At 49.2% G+C, this 21,866-nt stretch overlaps 2 protein-coding genes across 2 annotated transcripts in view; one reads left to right on the top strand and one right to left on the bottom strand.

The window, feature by feature from the left end:
* The window catches only part of LOC135975228 (Fc receptor-like protein 2), a 154,335-nt gene extending 133,293 nt beyond the window's left edge, over positions 1–21,042 (top strand). Inside the window, exon 4 of the mRNA XM_065565388.1 lies at positions 19,876–21,042. Coding sequence (XP_065421460.1) covers positions 19,876–20,468 — 593 coding nt within the window. The 3' untranslated portion in view covers positions 20,469–21,042. The remainder of the gene's footprint in view (positions 1–19,875) is intronic.
* Positions 6,772–8,066, bottom strand: LOC135975429 (olfactory receptor 4D2-like). The gene has a single exon (XM_065566478.1). It carries the CDS (start codon positions 7,780–7,782, stop codon positions 6,772–6,774), a length of 1,011 nt encoding a protein of 336 aa, XP_065422550.1. The 5' UTR covers positions 7,783–8,066.
* Positions 21,043–21,866: the final 824 nt, after the last annotated feature.

Below are 21,866 nucleotides of genomic sequence, written 5' to 3'. Positions count from 1 at the left end.
GGTCCCATCCCCCTCCTGGGTCTCAGGTTATGAAGGGGCGGCCATAGCATGCATGCAGACAGCTGGGGCAGCCTCGGCATAAGTCTCATTCCCTTATTCCCACCACCTAGACATTGGTGCAATACAAGGTAAACTGAGGCACACACAGCATTCATGCAATACAGTAAGATTCACATAGGCTCACATACAATATAACAAGGGGAAATCCCCACTTTGTCCCATCTCGCCCCCCTTCAAGACTGAACTGAGTGGGGTCACTTCAGCTGGTGACCTGGGGAAGTTCAGGCCCCCTTCTCTGGGACAAAACATCAGCCATAACATTTGCCCACCGCTTAACGTGGACCACCTCTATCTCCTAATCCTGGGAGACAGACTCCACCTCAGGAGCTTGGCTTTGGCCCCCTCATCGGGTGCAGCCACGGCAGGGCGAGTGGTCCAGGTACACCATGAAGCGCCGCCCAAATAGATCCGGCTGTAGCCTTTTAAGAGCCCACACCATGGCCAGGCATTCCTTTTCTACGGCCGCAGAGCCCTGCTTCCGGGGCAGCAGCTTCCTCCTCAGGTACATGACGGGGTGTTTCTCCCCCTTTGCATTGGCCTGTGCCAGCTCCGCACCCAGTCCTGTGTCTGGGGCATCGGTGAACACCATAAAGGGCTTGTCAAAGTCTGGGTTTCCCAACACCGGGCCCTTGACCAGATCCTCCTTCAGCGTGCAGAGAGCCCTCAGGCACTGCCAGGTCCAGACCAGCTTGTCTGGCTTCCCCTTCCTGCATAGCTCAGTGATGGGAGCTGACACAGAGCTAAAGTGGGGCACAAACCTCTGGTTGTGCCCCACCACCCCAATAATGGCCTGGGCCTGTTTCTTAGTCTGGGGAGCAGCCAGTCTCTGATCGCCCCCACCTTGGCCAGCTCTGGTTTTAATCATCCATTTCCCACCTTGTGGCCCAGGTACGACACCTCTGCCATCCCCACCTTGCACGTCCCAACTTTTGCAGTCAGCCCTGCATCCTGGAGGTGACTCAGCCCCCTCTACACCTGGGACACATGGTCCTCCCAGGTCTGGCTAATGACACCAATATAATCCATGTACGGTAGGGTAAAATTCCCCATCCACCTCAATAACTGATTCACCTGGTGCTGGCAGGTGACTGGTGCCTCCTTGAGGCTGAAAGGTAGGACCAGGGACTTGTACAGCCCCAGAGGGGTGACAAAAGCAGGTTTCAACCTGGCATCTGGATCCAAAGGCACCTGCCAGTAGCCTTTGGTGAAATCCCTGGTCATGAGGTACTGAGTCTCCAGCCCCCAACTTATCTAGGATCTCATCAGGCCTAGGTATGGGCAGGCACCAGATATGGTGATGGCATTTAGCTTCCGATAGGCCACAGAGAATCGGATAGACCCATCTTTCCTGGAGATGAGCACCATGGGAGAGGCCCCCATGCCCATGAAGACCCAGGAGCTCAGCGAGCTTTCCCTGGAAAGTCAGCACATGCTCCACCACTGATTCTCCACCGGGGGAGGCCTTCCCCGCCCATCAGTCCCTCACCAAGCCCAGGGCCACCTTCTGAACAGGCTCCTCTAGGACAGGCAGGTGTCCCAAGGCTGCTTTATCCTTGTTTCAGGCCATTTGCCCCTCTGGACAAGGCAGCCCTGGTTGGCAGCTGTCCCACCCTGGCTGTGGATCCCCACGCTCAACTGGGGTTTCCGATCCCCCTGGGCTCAGCTTTACTCCTGCTGTCCCAGTGAGGGCAGGCAGAGAGCCCGTGGCTTTGCTCACAGCACCAGAACTAGTGTAAGCCACCTCCCTCGTGTGTGGGGGTGGGGGGGGCATCTCTCTGTCCCACTCAGCTCAAGGGCTCTGGTTACAGACAGGCAGGTATCCTGAGCCCAGCGGCTCCTCCTGCCAGCCAGCCAGATGATTTGCATTTTCACTGACTGCTTCAGTCTCAGCCAATTGGTTCCCTGGATTCAAATTCAAATCCTTGGCACTTACAGGAGCAGGGCCTGTATCCTGTCCCAAAGAGACACAGTCATCCCCGAACAGGACTTCACAGCCGAAAGCTTGGAGAACCCCAACTACCAGCCAGCCCGACCCCTCCTGTGTCATAGGCAGGGCGAGGGGCTTCATCCCTGGGACCTTCACCCAGGTCACACAGCCCCTTAGCATCTCATGAGGCTGCACCACACGGGGCCTGACAACAGTTCTCTCTATCCCTGGATTTCGCCATCCCAGGAATGTCTCCCCAATGACCATCACCTTCTGCTCCCACTGGGGGTCTGAGGGTCGTCGGCCCAGGAGACTCCTGGCAGACATATATGCTGGGGCTGGGAGTTAGAGCCAGTCGGCCACCCCACCCATCTGGCTTAACAGCTCTATGGCCTTGGGACCCAGGAAGGGGGCTAGATGCTGGAGCCTTTCCTCAGGGCCAGCCTGGTTCCAATTGCCAGCCTTCCCAAAGACCGTGAGACAGGCATCTATAGCTCCCCCCCCCTTAACCTGGGGCAGCAATTTAGTGTCGAGGTTCCCTGCTGAATTGGCACCCCGGGGTCCATCCCCACTCACCCCTCGGCGGGTCCTTCTGCCTCTCAACTCGGCCATCACCAGTTCATGCTGCCTCTGTCTCTCCTGCTGTTCTGCTTCATGCTTTCCCTACCTCTCATGGTCCGCTGACTCCTTCAATCGGCGCTGCAATTCCCTCCGTGTCAGATCCACCGACAGGGAACCCGGTGGAGACCCCTGGCTGGTCGGGGACACGGGTCTCCAGATTGCCAGGTTGCTCCCGGCCTCTCTCGTGGCCCCAGTTGGATCAGGAGATGATGCAGGTCTTGGGGCTGCCTGGCTCCTCCCAGTCTCTCTCATGCCCCCAGCTGGGTCAGGAACCAGCTCCTTAGAGCGATCCTCCTCTTCCAACTGAGCAATCAGCTGTGCCTTAGCGAGCTTTCCAATGCACCGCCCTCTCTCTGCACAGCTCTGCAATGTCCTTCTTAAGGAGGTGGTTATAGGCCATCTCCACGCTGCTCCCAAGTGGTCACAGACTCACAGGCTGTGCTCTCTCTGCTCCCCACAGTCCCTGGGAGGAACCCTTCAGTGTGACAGCCCTTCCTGGGGGTCCACTCTTTCTCAGGGTTAAGCTGTAGGCTCCTGCGCCTTCTGAAGCCACACCTCTATGAGCCTTCAGCCTGCCTGTCTCTCTTAAAAGCCTGCAGCTGGATCTATTTAAGCGGCGTTTCACATTGTACCTGGACCACACACCCTGCCGTGGCTGCATCAGATAAGAGGGACCAACGTCAAGCCCTGAGGTGGAGTCTGCCATCCAGGATTATGAGATGGAGGTGGTCCATGTTAAGGGGAATGCAAATGTTATAGCTGATGCTTGTCCCGGAGAAGGAGGCCTGAACTTCCCCAGGTCACTGGCTAAAGTGACCCCGCTCAGTTCGGGGGAGAGAAGTGATGAAATGGGGATTTTCCCTTGTTATGTTGTCTGTGAGTCTTACTGTTTTGCATGAATCATAGAATCATGGAATCCCAGGGTTGGAAGGGACCCCAGGAGATCATCTAGTCCAACCCCCTGCTCAAAGCAGGACCAGTCCCCAACTAAATCAGTAAATTAATGCTGGATGTGACTTTTGCTGAGGCTGCTCCAGCTGCCTGCATGGATGCGATGGCCGCAGCTTCATAACCTGAAATCCAGGAGGGGGGTGGGACCAGGTGATCCTGGCCTGGGAAGCAAGACAAAGGCTGGAGGAGGAGCAACGGGCAGGGCAGGGACCAGGCAGCTGGAAGCGAGTCAGTCTCCGCTGGCTTGGGGCACAGGGGGAGGACCAGAGCCCTGGCTATGGGCTCCCCTCCCCCCAAGATGGACTTGGCTGAAAGTCACTGATTCCTGTAATAGCAAACTCTGTTCTATGCTGTGTTCCTGTCAACTAATAAACCTTCTTTTTTACCGGCTGGCTGAGAGTCGCGTCTGACTGCGGAGTTGGGGGGCAGGGCCCTCTGGCCCCCCCAGGACCCCGCCGAGGCAGACTCGCTGCGGGAAGCGCACGGTGGGGCAGGGGAAGCTGAATGCTCCGAGGTCAGACCCAGGAAGGTGGAAGCTGTGGAAGCTTCTTGCCCCGGAGACAGTCTGATCACAGAGAGGAGACGCCCCAGAGTCCTGCCTGGCTTCGTAGGGAGCAGTTCCAGAGTATTGCCCTGGTGACTCCGTGACAGCCCTTCCCCCCCACACCCTGCCCCTGTAATCCCTGTGCAGCCCCCTCCCCTCCACACCCTGCCCTGAGTGACCCCTGTGCAGCCCCCTCCCCCCCACACCCTGCCCCTGTAATCCCTATGCAACCCCCTCCCCTCCACACCCTGCCCCTGTAATCCCTATGCAACCCCCTCCCCTCCACACCCTGCCCCTGTAATCCCTATGCAGCCCCCTCCCCTCCACACCCTGCCCCTGTAATCCCTATGCAGCCCCCTCCCCTTCACACCCTGCCCCCTGTAATCCCTATGCAGCCCCCTCCCCTCCACACCCTGCCCCTGTAATCCCTATGCAGCCCCCTCCCCTTCACACCCTGCCCCCTGTAATCCCTATGCAGACCCCTCCCCCCCACACCCTGCCCCTGTAATCCCTATGCAACCCCCTCCCCTCCACACCCTGCCCCTGTAATCCCTATGCAGCCCCCTCCCCCCCACACCCTGCCCCTGTAATCCCTATGCAGCCCCCTCCCCCCCACACCCTGCCCCTGTAATCCCTATGCAGCCCCCTCCCCTTCACACCCTGCCCCCTGTAATCCCTATGCAGCCCCCTCCCCTCCACACCCTGCCCCTGTAATCCCTATGCAGCCCCCTCCCCTTCACACCCTGCCCCCTGTAATCCCTATGCAGACCCCTCCCCCCCACACCCTGCCCCTGTAATCCCTATGCAACCCCCTCCCCTCCACACCCTGCCCCTGTAATCCCTATGCAGCCCCCTCCCCCCCACACCCTGCCCCTGTAATCCCTATGCAGCCCCCTCCCCCCCACACCCTGCCCCTGTAATCCCTATGCAGCCCCCTCCCCTTCACACTCTGCCCTGAGTGACCCCTGTGCATCCCCCTCCCCTTCACACCCTGCCCTGAGTGACCCCTGTGCATCCCCCTTCCCCATTGCATCCTGCCCCCAGTGACACCTGTGCAGCCCCCTCCCCTCCACACTCTGCTCTCCGTGACCCCTGTGCAGCCCCCTCCCCTACACACCCTGCTCTCAGTGACCCCTGTGCAGCCCCCTCCCCTCCACACCCTGCTCTCAGTGACCCCTGTGCAGCCCCCTCCCCTCCACACCCTGATCTCAGTGACCCCTGTGCAGCCCCCTCCCCTTCACCACCTGCCCTCAGTGACGCCTGTCCAGCCCCCTACCCTTCACACCCTTCACTCATTGACCCCTTTTCAGCCCCCTCCCCTCCACAGCCTGCCCTCAGTGACGTCTGTGTAGCCCCCTCCTCTTCACACACTGCCCCCAGTGACCCCTTTGCAGCCCCATCCCCTCCACACCCTGCCCTCAGTGGCCTTTCTGCACCCCGACCCCTTCTCTCTCTGCCCCCCATGCACCTCCACTGAATACCCGCACTTTTTCAGATATTACTGCCAGAAATAGTATTTAGCTGTTCTTTCAGTGCAGAGTTGGTCAGGAGGTCTAAAAGGAGTTCAGACAGTTATAACTCATTTTTGGATTAGAAAATCCAAGTGTGATACTCATTTCCCAGAGCTTTGTTCAGGAAGAAGTGCTAATTTTTACTTAAATATTTTTCAGTGCACAACAGTCTCTTCAGGAATTAAACTTTAAAGACATAGAAACTGATGAGAAAGAATCCCGACATTTTTTTTAAAATTTACAAAAATATTTTTTATTTTGAAATTTGTGTAAAGAACTGTGTTTTTTTTCTTATAGTATAATTTCAAAGGCTTCCCGCCCCCCCCCCTCGCTTTATATAAATTTCACATTCTTTCTTTCTTAGAAAAGAAAGGAGTAAATGTGGAAAAATCAAAATTTGTATATTTTGAATGAAAAGGATAATTTTAAGAAAATCCATCAAACATATTTCCTATTCTACTCCCATTCTATATCGGGATTAGAAGAAAAAGGAAACAAAGATAACTTCAGTTTAAACTGTGAAGTTATAGATAGAAATGTAATTTAGACATAACTAAAATCAATTATTTTTGAAGGTAGGTTTTGTTTATCTTATTAAAAAATTCTGATTAGACTTGACACAATAAATGTAGATAAGTGGTGTATATATATATATATATATATGAATGATAAAGAATTAGCCATAAAGTAAAATAATTCTCTGTTGGAACATTTGATAGAAATTTCTTCATCACAATCAGTACATTCATTATGATACATAATGTATTCAACAGACTTTTGTAAAGAGGCTATTGATTTTCATGGATTTCTCATTAGAAAGCTAACCCCGCCCTGGGAGACTCCCCCCCCCCCGGGGGAGCCCACCCCAGCTCACCTCTGCTCCGCCTCCTCCCCGAGCACGCCGACCCCGCTCTAATTCTCCTCCCCTCCCAGGCTTGCAGCGCCGATTGGAGGAGACTTAGAGCGGGAACTGTGTGCTCAGCGGAGGAGGCAGAGTGGAGGTGATCTGGGGCAGGGAGCGGTTCTCCTGTGCGCTCCCCCCATTACTGAGGGTGGCCCCCCCACGCCCCCATGCCCCCCCACCCCAGCTCACCTTCACCTCCTCGCCTGAGCGGGCTTTTAGGCACCCCCAACCACTAGGCGTCCTAGGCGGCCACCTACTTTTCCTCAATGGTTGCACCAGCCCTGTTTTTTAACACAAATGGACATTGAAAGATAGAGACATAATTTATCTCCTTCCCTGAGCACAGCATTCTGCTCATCAGCCTCCTGATGGCCTTCTTCATCTCGGCATTTCTCAGCGTGTAGATCATCGGGTTCAGCATTGGGGTGATTGCAGTGTAAATGACTGAGATCACCTTATTCAGGGTGAAGTTCTTGAAGAGCCGAGCATAGATGAAGATGCTGGGTATGAATTGTAAACATATCACGATAATCTGGGCTCCACAGGTGGACAGAGCTTTCTGCTTCCCATCCGTGATGTGTGTCCTGATCTTGACTAAGATGGCGGTGTAAGAAACAAGCAGAATGATGAATATTATTATAATCACTGCTCCATTGTTGAAGATCATCTGCAGTTCAGCCAACTGAGTGTCAGTGCAGGCCAGTTTGATGACCTGTGGGACATCACAGTAAAAATTGTCCAGGACGTTCGGCCCACAGAACGGTAACTGGAGGAGCAGTCCAATCTGAACAGCAGAGTGGGCCAATCCACCCAGCCATGCCAGTACCATTATCCCCACGCACACACGCTGGTTCATGATAGTCAAGTACCGCAGTGGTTTATAGATGGCCACATACCGATCAATTGCCATCCGCACAAGGCAAAACCCCATAGCACCAGCAATGAAGTGGAAGAAAAACATCTGGAGAATGCACTCATAGAACGAAATGGTTTTATGCTGTGAGAGGAGACCTGATAGCAATTTTGGAGTATTGACTGATGAGTCGCTGAGGTCTAGGAAAGCCAAGTTGGCCAGCAGGAAGTACATGGGGGTGTGGAGCCGGTGGTCACTGATCACAGTGGTGATGACGATGAAGTTTCCCAGCCAGGTGTTCATGTAGATTATGAAGAAAGCCACATAAAGGAATTGCTGCAGCTCAGGACTCTGGGTGAGGCCCAAGAGGACAAATTCTGTCACTGGGTTGGTGAGATTCTTCTTCTCCATTTATTAACCTCTAAATAGTCCTGAAGAGGAAACGCTGATGTTAATAGTTATAATTTGATCTTAGTACATTACGGATATGAAAGGGATACTAACTCCATGTTAACTGATACACATGCTTGGAAATTTTCTTTATTTACCAAATTCCAGACTGTGTCCTTAGCCCCAGTGGTGAGTGCCCTGCTACAGCAAAACACCTACACCCCACCAGTGGTTATCCCCGGTTTTGGGTGTTTGGGCATGAACAGTAGCAACCTACACACTCGTAATGCCCCCGGATAACAACTGTCTCCATTGGTCTTCCTGAAGTCCTGGTGGTGCACACCTCCTGCAGGCCACAGATTCCGCATGTGCCCTAGAGCAGTGGTCTCCAACGTGGGGTGCGTGCACCCCAGGGGGTGCGCAAGGAGATCCTTGGGGGTGTGCAGCAGGAGGAGTGCTTTTAAAAAAAATATTTCTTTATTTTGCGTCGTCTGTTCGGGTGGGAGTCCGAGCGGCTATTTTTTGTGTGTGTGTGTGTGTGCGCTTCGGCAAAAATGGTAGAGCCGCCGCGGCAGGGGGTGTGTGCTCAAAATTTTTTTACTGATAGGGGTGCGTGATCAAAAAAGTTTGGAGACCACTGGCCTAGAGGTTCAGGGTTGGGGAGAATGTGGATTTTCTGGGAGTCCAAGGGTTCTAGCAGTACAGGTTTCTCATCGGGAGTGGGGGGAGGGTCTGTCACATTCTGGAGTGCAATCCAGACCAGTGAGGGTTTGAGTCACTGCCTGCTCCATAACCCTGTGTGCCTCAATGCTTTGCTGGTGTAGCTCCCAACCTGGGACTCTCACAGCCAGCCTAGCAGCATGCGAGCTACACCCTGAGTGTCTGTGTAGAGATGCAGCACTGGTCCCGTATCTCTGACCCCAGCAGCCTGTCAGCAACACAGCAACCACACTGCGGCTTCCACCAGCCTTGGTTGCTACTTGCAGGTTGACCCCAGCACACACCCAGTCCCAAATTTTCCCCAAAACCTGTGTTTTGCACTGTCCTGCCCTCTGCTGGACAGTCAAACTATTAAAGGTTCATTGCTCCTCTACAGAGTCAATATTCAATGGTTTGCTAGTTAAACTGGAGTTACCAAACAGTTCAGTTGAAACACAGCATTGGATTGCTTTAGATTTCAAATAAAACCAATTTATTAACAAAAAAGACAATATTTATAGCGAATTCAAATATAAGAGACCAAGTTAGAAATGGTTACCAGCAAACAAAAGTGAAAACACAGCTAAAAGTCAAAATCTAAATCTAGAAAGTTTCGATTCAAGGCTTTGATTGAGATAATCTTTCTCACCCACAGCCTTCCAGAAAGATGGTGACTGACCCTTACCTTGGTCAGAATCTCTCCCGGAGACCCAAAGTTGCTGGCTTTCTTACGTTAAAGAGAGAGAGAGAGCTCTGGCAAATGTTTGGAATCCAGTTAAGAACTAGTCAATGTAGATCTTAACGTTCTTTATAGTTTTGGAATCTTGGCATTTAGCCATGAAACCAATATGGTAGTGTGCCTCAGTTTCCCTTCTCATACTGCACATTAGGTCTGCAATGTCTTCTGTTCCGTGTACAATTTCCAGATTAGTTACAGGCAGTAACTGTGAAATATTAGTATCACGATGTCTTTTAACATAAAGTGTGCTCTTATGTATCACTCTTAACATGTTCAAGGGTTTTTTCCAAAAGATTAGGCACCTTGTAAATTTTTACAGTTCTTGGTATTAGCAACACATTAGTCACAAGAGTTAACATTAGCATTAATATTAACATCAAATTCATTGCAGGTGTACATTGACAATCATTTTTTCATGCCACGCCTTTGCCTCAATACCATTGGGATTTTGGCATTTTAGGGTTAACCTGTGGCTTTCATTAGCATGATAAACTTTTTCCCTTTCTCTCTGTTCCACAGGGTCAAAATCTGAGTTCTTTTGCTTAACAGAATTCATTGGCTGGCTGGGTTTGTCCTTTTTGCTAACAGCTACAGGCAAGTCTTTCTCCCCCCCAGTCAGTCAGGTAATTTGCATCAACACAGACACTAGCTTGTTTACTAGTTTTCAGATCCTTAACTGTTACCAATTCCAAGGCTGGACTCTGTCTTAAAGAGATACCATCCATTTTCACTAGCATGTTAGACTCAAGGTTCTTTTGTCCTTCCATTACCAACCTCTGCTTCCAAATGGAATCAGACGTTAAGTCCACTAAGAGACTACAAGTCATATCCAAAGTGTCTAGAGATGAGAGCTTACCTGCCATCCCCCGCATCCTCCTGGGTTCAGTCATAAGGCTGTTCTGCTCCGAAAAACAAGTAACCCAATCTTTCCTCAGTACCTGAGTCACAGACTGCTTACTCAAAGAATCAGCATGGAGACATTCGTGTACCAACAACATTGTCTTCCCAACAAGCTGGTTAAGCTTATAAGGCTGTTTAAACTCCCTAACAAATTTTATTTCGCCTGAACTCTTTTCAAAGCTATTCACGTTGGGTCTTTCTAAAGCAAGGCCAGCAGATTCATACACGTTTGAAAGACTTTGCCCATTAGGCACCAACACCTTTCCTCAGAAGAGAGACTGTTTACTATCAACAACGGTCCATTAAGAGTCAATGGAAACAATTCCTTCTCCCAGACTTTCAAGACCTCACCAAGAAATTCCTTTTCTTCTGCAATATCCTGCACTGCAACCGATTCTTTCTGAGATTTATTTATGTCCTTATGGCACAACAGAGAAATCATCAAACTCCTTCTGAGTTTCACATACATCCAGAATCGCCTCTGGCCCATCAGGAGGATTTTCACACAACCCCCTTACAAGTAAACGACTAGACTTCATAGTTAACAGATTAGAAGTATTCTCTTCCTTGTTACAAGTTTCCACACTGCCATTGGGTAACATAGTCAATTCACCTTCATGCTTTCCTTGTGCCTTGGCTATGATACCAGCCTGATCAGACAAGTTGTCATATCTTTACTCAGCAACACACTAGCAACAGGCAAAATAGATACACCAGAATCGCTTGGTCTCTGGGAGCTATCTGTGACATTAACTGGATGCAACCTAATTACAGTGTCATCATCCCTAGCAGACACAAATTCAGGACCACTTCCTTCCTGGGTTTTAGTTGTATCCAGAATCAACTCTTGGTCAACTGATAAATTTTCAACCATCATAGGCTGACAGGCTTCTTCTGTGTGCTTTACAGACAAGAAAGAGCTGGAGAAACATTCCCCTTTACCAGACAGACAGCTTGGGATATCCTTTCCTTTGTCCCAGCACACATGGCTATTCACAGACAACAGCTTGGAGATTGGGGTAGCTCCCTTCATGGGCAAGTCATTACCCCAAATGGAAACAGGAACATTTCCTTCACTGTCACAATTCTCCACACTGGTAACAGGTAAGGTATAGGGATACTCATGTTCCACTAACCTGGCCTTCCCAAACTGCTGATTAGATAAAGCCATCAGCTCAGAGGGCTGCCTCTGCTCATCTAAACTCTCTTTGCCTTCCCCTCCCTTAGCAGACAAACTGCTGTTTTCCACAAATAGTGTCTTATTACGCTGAGCTACGTTAAGCACATCACTGTTACCTGGGTCAGGCTGACTTTCCCAAGCTTTACTAACCAACAATCCATCACTCATAACAATTCTCCCCTTTTCTTCCTCAATTAGGGCTTCAACCTGACCATCCACTTTAATCTGCTCTAGATAAACATTTTCCTGATCAGTGAGTTCTTCTGAGACACTAGACAGACATTCAGAAACCTCATTCACAGACCAACAGCTATTTGCCACCTTTCCCAGGTTAGAGTCACCCCGTCCCTGGCCAGAGCAAAACTGGTTAAACACAGGAACTGTTCAGAGTCATACAACCCGCCAACACTGTTATAAACTGGACTTTCAAGAGGCTACAGTTTGGGCTGTTCTTCCATTGCTTTCTTGACTTGGAGCTCAAGTCTGGCGGTTTCTTGCTGCATCTGGCAAACCCTCTCCTCTGCAGCCAGCCGTTCCATACGCCTCCTGTAAGCTTCTCTTTCCAGCTGGGCCAAGGCTCGCTTCTCTTGCATTCTAAGCTCTGCCAGTCTTTGTTCCTGTTTAAGACACGGGGTGTCTCTCAGGGCTTGAAGTTTCATTGCTTCTGCTGATGCCTCATGGCCACTGATCTTTAACCTTTAAAACTCTCAATATCAAAAAGCAAATGTTGACTAGCGTGGGGTTCTGTGGATCCTAGCCAGACTACGCCACTGTAACCGGGCCTTAGTGGGTCACAACTGAGGATGCCAAATTCAGGACGAACTGCTGAGAAATAGGCAAACAGAACTCAGAACCGGTGGCTATTCGTTTATAAGATTTACCAAACCAGCCACAAAAGTAAACTCCTGGTTCACCACATTGGCTAACAAGAAAACATAAAGGCAGTTTCCTCAGGCATCCCAGTTCTTATATCACCACCACAACCACTGGATTCAGAGATGAGTGGTTCTTTACAACCAGTCTCATCAAATAATTGCTTCTTCTGATCCCAAAGTACCAGCCACACACCCAGGTCAATATATAACTTAGATCTTACCCCAAAATCATGCTGGTGCCAATCCTTTAGTATCTAAAATCTAAAGGTTTATTCAAAGAAAGAAAGAAAGAAAGAAAGAAAGAAAGAAAGAAAGGTGAGAGTTAAAATTGGTTAAAGGAATCAATTACATACAGTAATGGCAAAGTTCTTGGTTCAGGCTTGCAGCAGTGATGGAATAAATTGCTGTCTTAAGTCAAGTCTCTGGAATACATGCACAGCTTGGATGGGTTATTCAGTCCTTTGTTCAGAGCTTCAGTTTGTAGCAAGGTCCCTCCAGAGGTAAGAAGCAGGATTGAAGACAAAATGGAGGTGTTTCCAGGACCTTTTATAGCTTTTGCAATGTGGAGGGCATCCCATTGTTCTTACTGTGGAAAATTATAGCAACAAGATGGAGTTTGGAGTCACATGGGCAAGTCACATGTTCATGCCCAATTTCCCTCAGTCATTGCAGGAAGCCATTATCTACACTCCAGACAGCACATTTACACGACAGTCCACTTAGTGTAGATGGGCATCTCCTATGGTCCATTGTCAACCAAGTGTTTCTTGATGAACCACTTAATTTGAACAGTTCCTCCAAGATGTGCTGGCTAGCTGCCTTGTGGGTGTTACCTCAGGAGCCAACATTTGAAATCCAAGTATAGAGCCAATACTTATAACTTCACATACAAAAAATGATATATTCATACAGACAGCATAATCATAACCAGCAAATCATAACCTTTTCATAGACACTTCACTCGACAACTTTTGTACAATATTTGCTGCAAATATATAACAGTGGTTGCAACAATAATCTATATGGTTATATTTTAATTAGATAACATCACAGTGGGGGAACACTTTCTTTCACTTTGCTTGCACATGAAAAAGGAAGAAGTGACATGTTCAGATCCAATTTTCTAATAAAAAAATGGAAACCTTGATTTTCTTCCCCAGAATTTACGTTTTGAGGAAACCTCATTTTCTTCAAGATTTTTTTTCTCTCTTTTTTTGGGCAAAAAATATCAACCAGTCCTAAAAGTCACATTCTGAAAGGACAGTGCTCTGTGTCAGGAGGAGAGAGGGAGGATGGCTTTATGGGTACATCACTGGCTGTGGATTCTGGGGAGTTGGGTTCAATTTCTGCCCTACCATGGACACCTTTTGGGACCCTCCGTAACTCACATCACTTCTCAGTCTCGGATTGTCAAAGTAGAATTAGGGAGGTAGGTGCTGGGAATCTCACTTAGGTTTCATAAGCAGATATGAGCACTTCCCTCAGCTTTTTCCATTTTTAACTTCCCAGCTCCAACCGGCCCCAGGGGAAACATTTTTCAGATCAGAGCAGCATAGAGCCGCTGCCTAAGGAGAAGACAGAGCTTGTCGTACAAAGGTCTCAGATAGTTTTGGTTGTAAAGGCTCTGTGGGGTGTTCTCGTAACTCGTAGATGTCTCTAAACCACATGCCTATATTTGAAAAGCCTCCCAACCACCTCTTCCCCCCTGCAGTAACAAAGCCCATCACTTGTAGTAAATTTCAGTTTTTATAAAAATAGTCACTACCTTGTACAATCTGCCGTGTTGGTGATCCCAGATCTGACTGCCTCCTAATGATCGGGGTGGCCAGGGAAAGTCACATTTGAAGACTGATTATTGCTCTCCCAACAGGCAGGGGAAGAGGATGTAGTTCCAAAGAGGACATTGCCTCAGAAATCTTCCCTTTATATCACATCTGACCCATGCACTAACGCTGCCACTAACATCAGAGATGCTCTGAAATCCCTCTGAGGTTTCCCGGGCCCGATCAAGAAGATGCTACTTCACAGCTTTGGGGATTCTGACACAAGGGGAATCATTAATAAATATATGGAGTGTGTAGATACTTAGCCTGCAATCAAATCACTCCTTATCCTTCTCTCTTGCTTAAACTGAATAGATGGAGCTTTGGGGGTTTATCACTATAAGGTACATTTTCTAACCCTTTACTCATTCTAGTGGCTCGTCTCTGAACCCTTTCCAGTTTTTTTTACCATCCTTCCCCAATTGTGGCACCAGAATTAGACACTGTTTTCAAGCAGTGGTTGCATAAGTGCTTGAGATTCCCCTGTTTATGCATCCCAGGGTCACATTAGCTAGTTTGGCCTCAGTGTCACACTAGGCTCTTATGTTCAGCTCATTATCCACCATGGCCCCCAAGTCTTTGTCAGGTCACTGCTCCCCGGGATGGTCCCCCCTCCCATCCTTTCAGTACAGCTTACATTCTTTGCTCCTAGATGCATACATTTACATGTTGCCCTGCTACTGTCAAGGCTGCTTCCCCACTCTGAACTTTAGTGAGCGGTCTGGAGGGCAGAGGAGCAGAATGGGGATCGGGGCTGAGAGACATTTCCAGCTCTAATACTAACATGTTCTGACATCTTGTGGCAAGTCACGTAAGGGACACTGGTTAGGTTTAAAAATGTAATGTTCCTGGCCCCACAGATCTCAATCAAATCCTTATACAATAATCCCATATGGCAGGCAGGCAAGTATTATTCTTCCCATTTCCCAGAGAAAAGCAGAGGTACGGGAAGAAATATGCCTAGAGCCCCAGGCAGGTGCAGTAGCCTGGCCCAGGAGCCTGGTGTGTGCCCGGGCTGAGTCCCGGAAATCTGCCAGAGGGGGGCTTTGTGCAGCTGGTGGAGGGGAAGTGCTGGGTACGGCCCCAGGCAGGACACGAGGCTGGTGGCTGAGCAGAGAACTCAAATTTCAGCAGTAGAGAAACCAGCTTAGCATGGAATTGACTTTCCTTCTGACTGTGCTGGGTGAGAGACTTTCTTTCCAAGGGCTCTCCTTTTCTTTCTTTCTTTCCCAGAATTCTCACTCCCTCGCTTCTCTTTTTCAGCCTCTCTCCAGATTTTCCCCAGCCTGGTGTCACCTACAGGTAAAGGGACTTTAATGTACCCAGAGGTGCTGTATCTGCCCTGGGATATTTCCTCGTGTCGAAGTGGGAGGAATGGGCGGGGGGATGGGGGAGATCTGTGTCGGGGTTTCATTCTGCATTTCCTCTCCCCCTCACTCCCCGGTAGTCTCCCCCTCTGCACTAACCTCTGTGTTTCCATTCCAGCTCCCCTATCAGCCCCCACACTCTCTCTGCACCCCCCTCACCCGGAATTCTTTGAGGGGGAGCGTCTGACACTCAGGTGCTCGGCTCCCGGGGCTGCAGAGCCGACGGGGTACCGGTTCTTCGACCAAAGTGGGGAGCGGCTCTTCAAAACACCCCCTGATCTCTACAGGGAAGCCCAGCTCCATCTCACAGCTCAGCTGGCCACCACCGGGGCTGACAGTTGTGCATACTGGACGGGGGCATCCGGGCAAGAAACCGCATCTTAGAAGAGCCAGCCCGTCTCCGTTCAAGTGAAGGGTACAGTAACTCCTCCTTTACTGTCCCCGGTTAACGTTGTTTCGTTGGTGATTTATTAGAGAACATACTGGTTTAAAGTTGTGCAATGCTCCCTTATAACCTTGTTTGGCAGCTTGCTGTGCAGGTGGGGGGGGAAGAGGGGTGCTGATGTCAGGGTGTCCACCTCCCCCCGCTCCTGTACCCCATCTCCACAGAGCGGGTGGGGGGACACGACAGGGCTCAGGATGGAGGGAGCTTGCTGGCACCAGCTGCTGTCTCAACTTACTGATCTACTTAAAAAGGCAGTGTAGTTAGAGTGGGGTCAGCGTACTTAAAGGGGCAATGCACATCTCTGTCTCTTTGTCTGTCTGTCTGTCTCTCACACACACACACACATGGTGTGTGTCTTTGTCTCACACAGATATGCAGCTCCCCACCCCCAACCGCTGCCATGTGTCTATTGTGTCTCCTTCCTCCATCCTTGCTGCCTTGTAGAGGGTGAGGCTACATTAACAACAATGTGTTAACCCTTGCAGGCTCAGCCGAGTGCTAGTTCATCATTTAGCAGCAAGGAATTCCCTGGGAAATATCCCACCTTCTGACTCCAGCACCTCAAACAAGCTTCGCAATAAGCACTGCTATGTACACTATTCAATTATTTAAAACTTATACTGGTTATGTGCATATATAGATATGTATAATGTCTTTTGTCTGGCAACATTTCCCTGGAACCTATCCCCGCCCCCACCTCTTATGGGGAAATTGGATTCGCTTAACATCGTTTTGCTTAAAGTAGCATTTTCCAGGAACAGAACTAGTGCGTTAAGCAAGGAGTTACTGTGTGTCTTTGTGTTTGCGTGTTCATCCCCCACTTTAACCAGGCCTCAGTGGGTTATAAGTGAGGATGTCAAATTCTGGACGAACTGCTGAGAAATAAGGCAGAGACACCCCAAGACTGGTGGCTGATCCCCCATAGACTTTACCAAACCAGCCACAAACAAACTCCTGGTTCCCCACACTGGCTAACAAGAGGACATAAAGGCAGTTTCCTCAGTTCTTATATCACCACCAAAACCACTGGATTCAGAGATGAGTGGTTCTTTACAACCAGTCTCATCAAATAATAGCTTCTTCTGATCCCAAAGGACCAGCCACACACCCAGGTCAATATATAACTTAGATCTTACCCAAAAATCACGCTGGTGCCAATCCTTTAGTATCTAAAATCTAAAGGTTTATTCATAAATAGAAAGAAAGAAAGCTGAGAGTTAAAACTGGTTAAAAGAATCAAATACATACAGTAATTGCAAAGTTCTTGGTTCAGGCTTGTAGCAGTAATGGAATAAACTGCTGGCTTGAGTCAAGTCTCTGGAACATCCACAGCTTGGATGCAGACATGCCAAACCCTCAAAAAAAATGCAGAAATTGGGCTTGTTTTTGGCTTAATTGGCTTGTGAGTTGCTTGTTGGCTAGTTTTTGGCTTGTAGCTTGTTGCTTGTTTGTTGCTTCTTTTTTCTTTCTTTTTTTTTTTTTTTTGATCGGCTCCTGACAAGCAGGGGCAAGAGAGGGCAAGGAGAGGCAAGGTGGGGAGAGAGTTAGGGACGCACAGTGGGCCCAGCACAGTCCCAGACTGCACATCAGAGAGATCTAGTCACATAGTGTGTTGGGGTTCTTAGGGATTGGCTTGTTTTGGCATTTTTATGAAATGGGATTAGCTTGACTTTTGGCTTATTATGAAAGTCGGCGTGCTTATTTACCACATGAAAGTTGGCAACCGTGTTTGTATAGGTCATTCAGTCCTTTGTTCAGAGCTTCAGTTTCTAGCAAACTTCCTCCAGAGGTAAGAAGAAGGATTGAAGACAAAATGGAGGTGTTTCCAGGGCCTTTTATAGCTTTTGCCATGTGGAGGGCATCCCATTGTTCTTACTGTGGAAAATTACAGCAACCAGATGGAGTTTGGAGTCACATGGGCAAGTCCCATGTCCATGCATTTCGCTCAGTCATTGCAGGAAACCATTACCTACACTCCAGACAGCACGTTTACATGACAGTCCACTCAGTGTAGATGGGCATCTCCCATGGTCCATTGTCAACCAAGTTTTTCTTGATGAGTCACTTAATTTGAATAGTCCCTCCAAGATGTGCTGGGTGCTACCTTGTGGGTGTTACCCCAGAAGCAAACATTTGAATGCCAGGTATAGAATCAATATTCATAACTTCAAATACAAACATGATACATGCATGCAAATAGCATAATCATAACCAGCAAATCATAACTTTTTCATAGACTTCTCACTTGACAACCTTTGTACAAGATTTACTGCAAATATATAACAGTGGTTCCAACAATGATCTATATGGTCATATTTTAATCAGATAACATCACACCCACCCCCTGGGGCCTCCTCCAATCTGCCACTTTGTCCTGGCCGTATTGATCCCAGGATATTAGAGAGACAAGGCAGGGGAGGTGATATCTTTGATTGGACGAACTTCTGTGGTGAAAGCAACAAGCTTTTGAGCTAATGTTGCCCATTTTGGTTGGACGTATTCCTGGAGGTTTCATCGTATGACATCATGTTTAATGAGAGATTATTCTTTAATTCCTTGAGACCCCAGGATGATCCTGGAGGGTTGGCAACTCCATTTTGGGCTATACAGAGCTCTTCTTCTGGGCTGGGGAAGGTTCTCGGGGTGTCACGGCGGAACGGCTACATCCAAGATGGAACCGATTATTCAGCACTAGGAGTTAAAGCACATTGTGAGCAACCATTCAAGGTGAAAAGGGTGGCGAACACCTCTGCAGTTATAGGATGAAGGAGGGTTAGTAGGTGAGAGACTGTTGCAACGAGCCATAAATCTAGTGTCTCTACTGAGTCCATGAATTTGGGTGTCTAGCAAAGTCATGAATTTAAGCACCTGGGCTCATCCTTTGAAGGCATTTCCTTTCTTCTCAGTCCTGGTCCTGAACAGAAACCTGACCAATGCCATTAAACGAGGAGCTTACATTCCTAATGTAGCTCGGCCTTTTCTGTTTTAGCTGTGGGAGGGAATATGGCTCAGTGGTTAGAGCAGCCCCCTTAACAGGCGCTTCAAAAGCATGGAGGAACCCAACCCCCACTGAAATGGAAATTACCAGGCATCTTTAACTGGGAGGGTAATTAACCACTGGACCAATCTCGCAAGGGTCATGGTGGATGCTCCACCACTGGCAATTTTTAACTCAAGATGAGATCTTTTTTCTAAAAGATCCACTCTAGGAATTATTTCAGGGCTGTTGTCTGGCAAGGGTGATAGAGGAGGTCAGACCAGATGATCACAACACTCCCTTCTGACCTTGGAATCTATGAAGCCATGAAATCCATGGGAGGTCGGCGCCTACCTCTGTCTTTAGGCATCTAAATAGCTTTGAAATTCATAGTCTCCATTTCTCAAGGTATTTAGGCACCTCAAGAGGCATTTAGGTCCCTAGTGGGGTTTTCCAAAGGGCCTGGGCCATGTAGGCACTTAACTCCAATCGTTGGCTCTTTGTGCATCTGTTATGGGGGGGGAGTCAGGGATGACAGAACGGGGTGGGGGGGGGCAGGGCCTCATCACTGTTATAAGTGGGAGGACTCTGCCCTCCCCATTTTTACCAGCTGTAAGGGTGAGGGGCAGGGGGCAGGGGCAGAGCGGAGTGAGCCGGCGGTGGGGGTCTTGGGGAGAAGAGGTGGCGCGGGAGCAGGACCTCAGGGGAAAATGCCGCACGAGGGCAGGGCCTCGGGGGAAGGGGCGACACTAGGATGGGGGCTCAGGGAGAAGGGGCAGGGCCACGGTTTGGGAGCCCATGGCCCACCCACTTTTAGAGAGTGCCTGTTGCTCCTGGGGGAAGTAACAGCACTGCCCCCCTCCTGAATTAAAGACTGGGACACACTCAGCTACTCTGGCTCTATAAGCACCACAGATACATTTGCCATACAGAGTCCCCTTTAATCCAGGCCATGGGGTTCTCGGTGAGTTCTGACGAGGACCTCAGGAAGGACACGGGTGGGCCGCAGACTAGGGATGGGTCCCCCACAGCCTGAAGGGACTGGGTTGGGATTGAAGATGCTGGTCCTGTGTTCCTCAGGATGGATAGGTGTCATTGATGTTTCCCAGATGCTCCTGCGGCCCCATCCCTCTCCTTGAATCCCTGGCGCCGGGTGTACCGTGCTGGTGACTCCGTGGGACTCGTGTGTTCAGCACCCCCTTCAGTGGACAGGGTTAAAGGTTTCCAGTACTTTGGAGATAGAATAGCTGTGTTAGCGCTGGCTTCTTCCAAGAAGAACTACACCTACAACTTGAACATCACTGGACCAACGGTATTTGGGTCGTACAGCTGTTCATACTGGGTACGTCTGTCCGGACGGAATGTCCCAGCCAGGAGGAGTGAGCCAGTGGTCATCAGCATGAGAGGTGAGCCCTGCCAGTCTGTAATACCCCTGAGGAGAGAGCGTAGTACTTCTGCGCCTTTTACCCAGCATACCAATTTTGAGAGATTTCCATGTCCCCTTTTTGCTTTATGTCCCACCTTCCAGTCTCATTTATGGACGTGTGCACTTTTGCCATGTTGGGCATTTTGGAGAAAAGATTCATGTTTTCATTTTTCTTTCTGTGGGGAATTAGGAAGCTTGTTTGTGTTTTCACGTGTTCAGGTTAGAAGATTTTTGAACAAAACCGGGTGTTTACACATTTTAAATAACAGTGAGTAAAGGGAGGTTGAGCCCCTTTTAAATCATTTACAAAAGAAAGCGGATTCTCACCTAGCGATCAAGAAAGGAAAAGGGTCAGAGAGAAAGTCTGAAAACTGCAGGAAAGGAAAATAACAAGGAAAGAGTTTTAAAACTGCAAAAGAGGGAAAGGACAGAAAATGTTAAACCTGCAGGAAAGGGGAAAAAAGGAAGAGAGTGAGTTTTAAATCAACCAGGAAGGAAAAGTATTAGAACATCAGGAAAGCCCTCCGGCCAGTCACAGAAAGAGAGAGAAAATCAAGTGAAAGAAAACGTTTTAAAGCAGCAAGAAAGCTCTGCCCTGCCCCCCAGCCTGTTACAAGGTAAGTAAATGGCAGAGAGAAAAAAGCACCACACCCCAAGGGCGGTTCCCATCCCCACACAAATGGCAGCAAGTCGAGGAGCTGGCAGTCTCGGGGATCCACGGCCGCATGGCTGAGCCCAGCAGAATAGGTTTTCTAAAGCCGTTGCCGGTTATGCCCGTATGTCGGATCACTTAAGGATGCTAAGCCGCTGGGAGCTCAACAGTTCTCAGCAAGCATCGCGCCCTCCTGCCCTGTCCCCTGCGTTTGAATCAAAACATCAAACCTCGGGAATATTTTCTTCAAAATAAAAACCGCAAGGGCTATTTGGTAGAAACAGTGCTCTTGAATCACTCGCTGATTACCTGTTCTGCTCATTCCCTCTGACGCACCTGGCATTGGCCACTGTCAGAAGACAGGATACTGGGCTAGGTGGACCATTGGTCTGACCCAGTGTGGCCGTTCTTATGTTCTTATGAAAGTTTTGCCCAGGGTGCAAAAGCAACCCAAAGTGCTTGAAAGAATTAAAGACTAAAAGAGCTGATCGCCCTTTGTACCAGAGAGAAGAGCCTGACTTACTTTTCAAAAGCTGTTAAACCAAGGAAAGTTTCCACAGACTTTTATAACCAATCCTGTTTGTAGCTGTTGCCCACGCTTTCGAAGGGGGAAAATAACCAAAATCCATGTTCTAGGGCAGTGGTTTTCAACCTGCGGTCCATTGATGTTTCCAGATTATTTTTTAAATTTCCAAAGTTTCCAATGTAAAACAGAGTCTGGGGATAAACACGCTGTCTCGGCTTGTAGGGGAATATCGACGCTTTTTTTTTTTTTGTGAAACCATTTTGTAGGTGGCCATTTTTTTAGTTGTCCCACAGGTTCTGACTGTTGTTTTTTTCTGGTGGGCGCTCCTCTCCGCCCCCTCCCCCCACGTGAGTGGGAGGCAGCCCGTGGAGGGAAGAGGCTGAGTGGGGGCGGGGCCTTGGAGCAGAGCGGGGGGCAGGACCTCAGGAGGAAGAGGCTAAGTGGGGTTAGGTATCAGGAGGAAGAGGCCGAGTGGGGACAGGGCCTTGGGGCAAAG

Source organism: Chrysemys picta, chromosome 13, assembly GCF_011386835.1.
Source record: "Chrysemys picta bellii isolate R12L10 chromosome 13, ASM1138683v2, whole genome shotgun sequence".
Taxonomy (NCBI): domain Eukaryota; kingdom Metazoa; phylum Chordata; order Testudines; family Emydidae; genus Chrysemys; species Chrysemys picta.
Note: the sequence above shows the minus strand (reverse complement) of the source record. Positions and strands in the feature narration are given on the sequence as shown.

Bases quoted from the DNA above. Each gene is read 5' to 3' on its own strand.
- LOC135975429 (XM_065566478.1), bottom strand. From the start codon at position 7,782: ATGGAGAAGAAGAATCTCACCAACCCAGTGACAGAATTTGTCCTCTTG.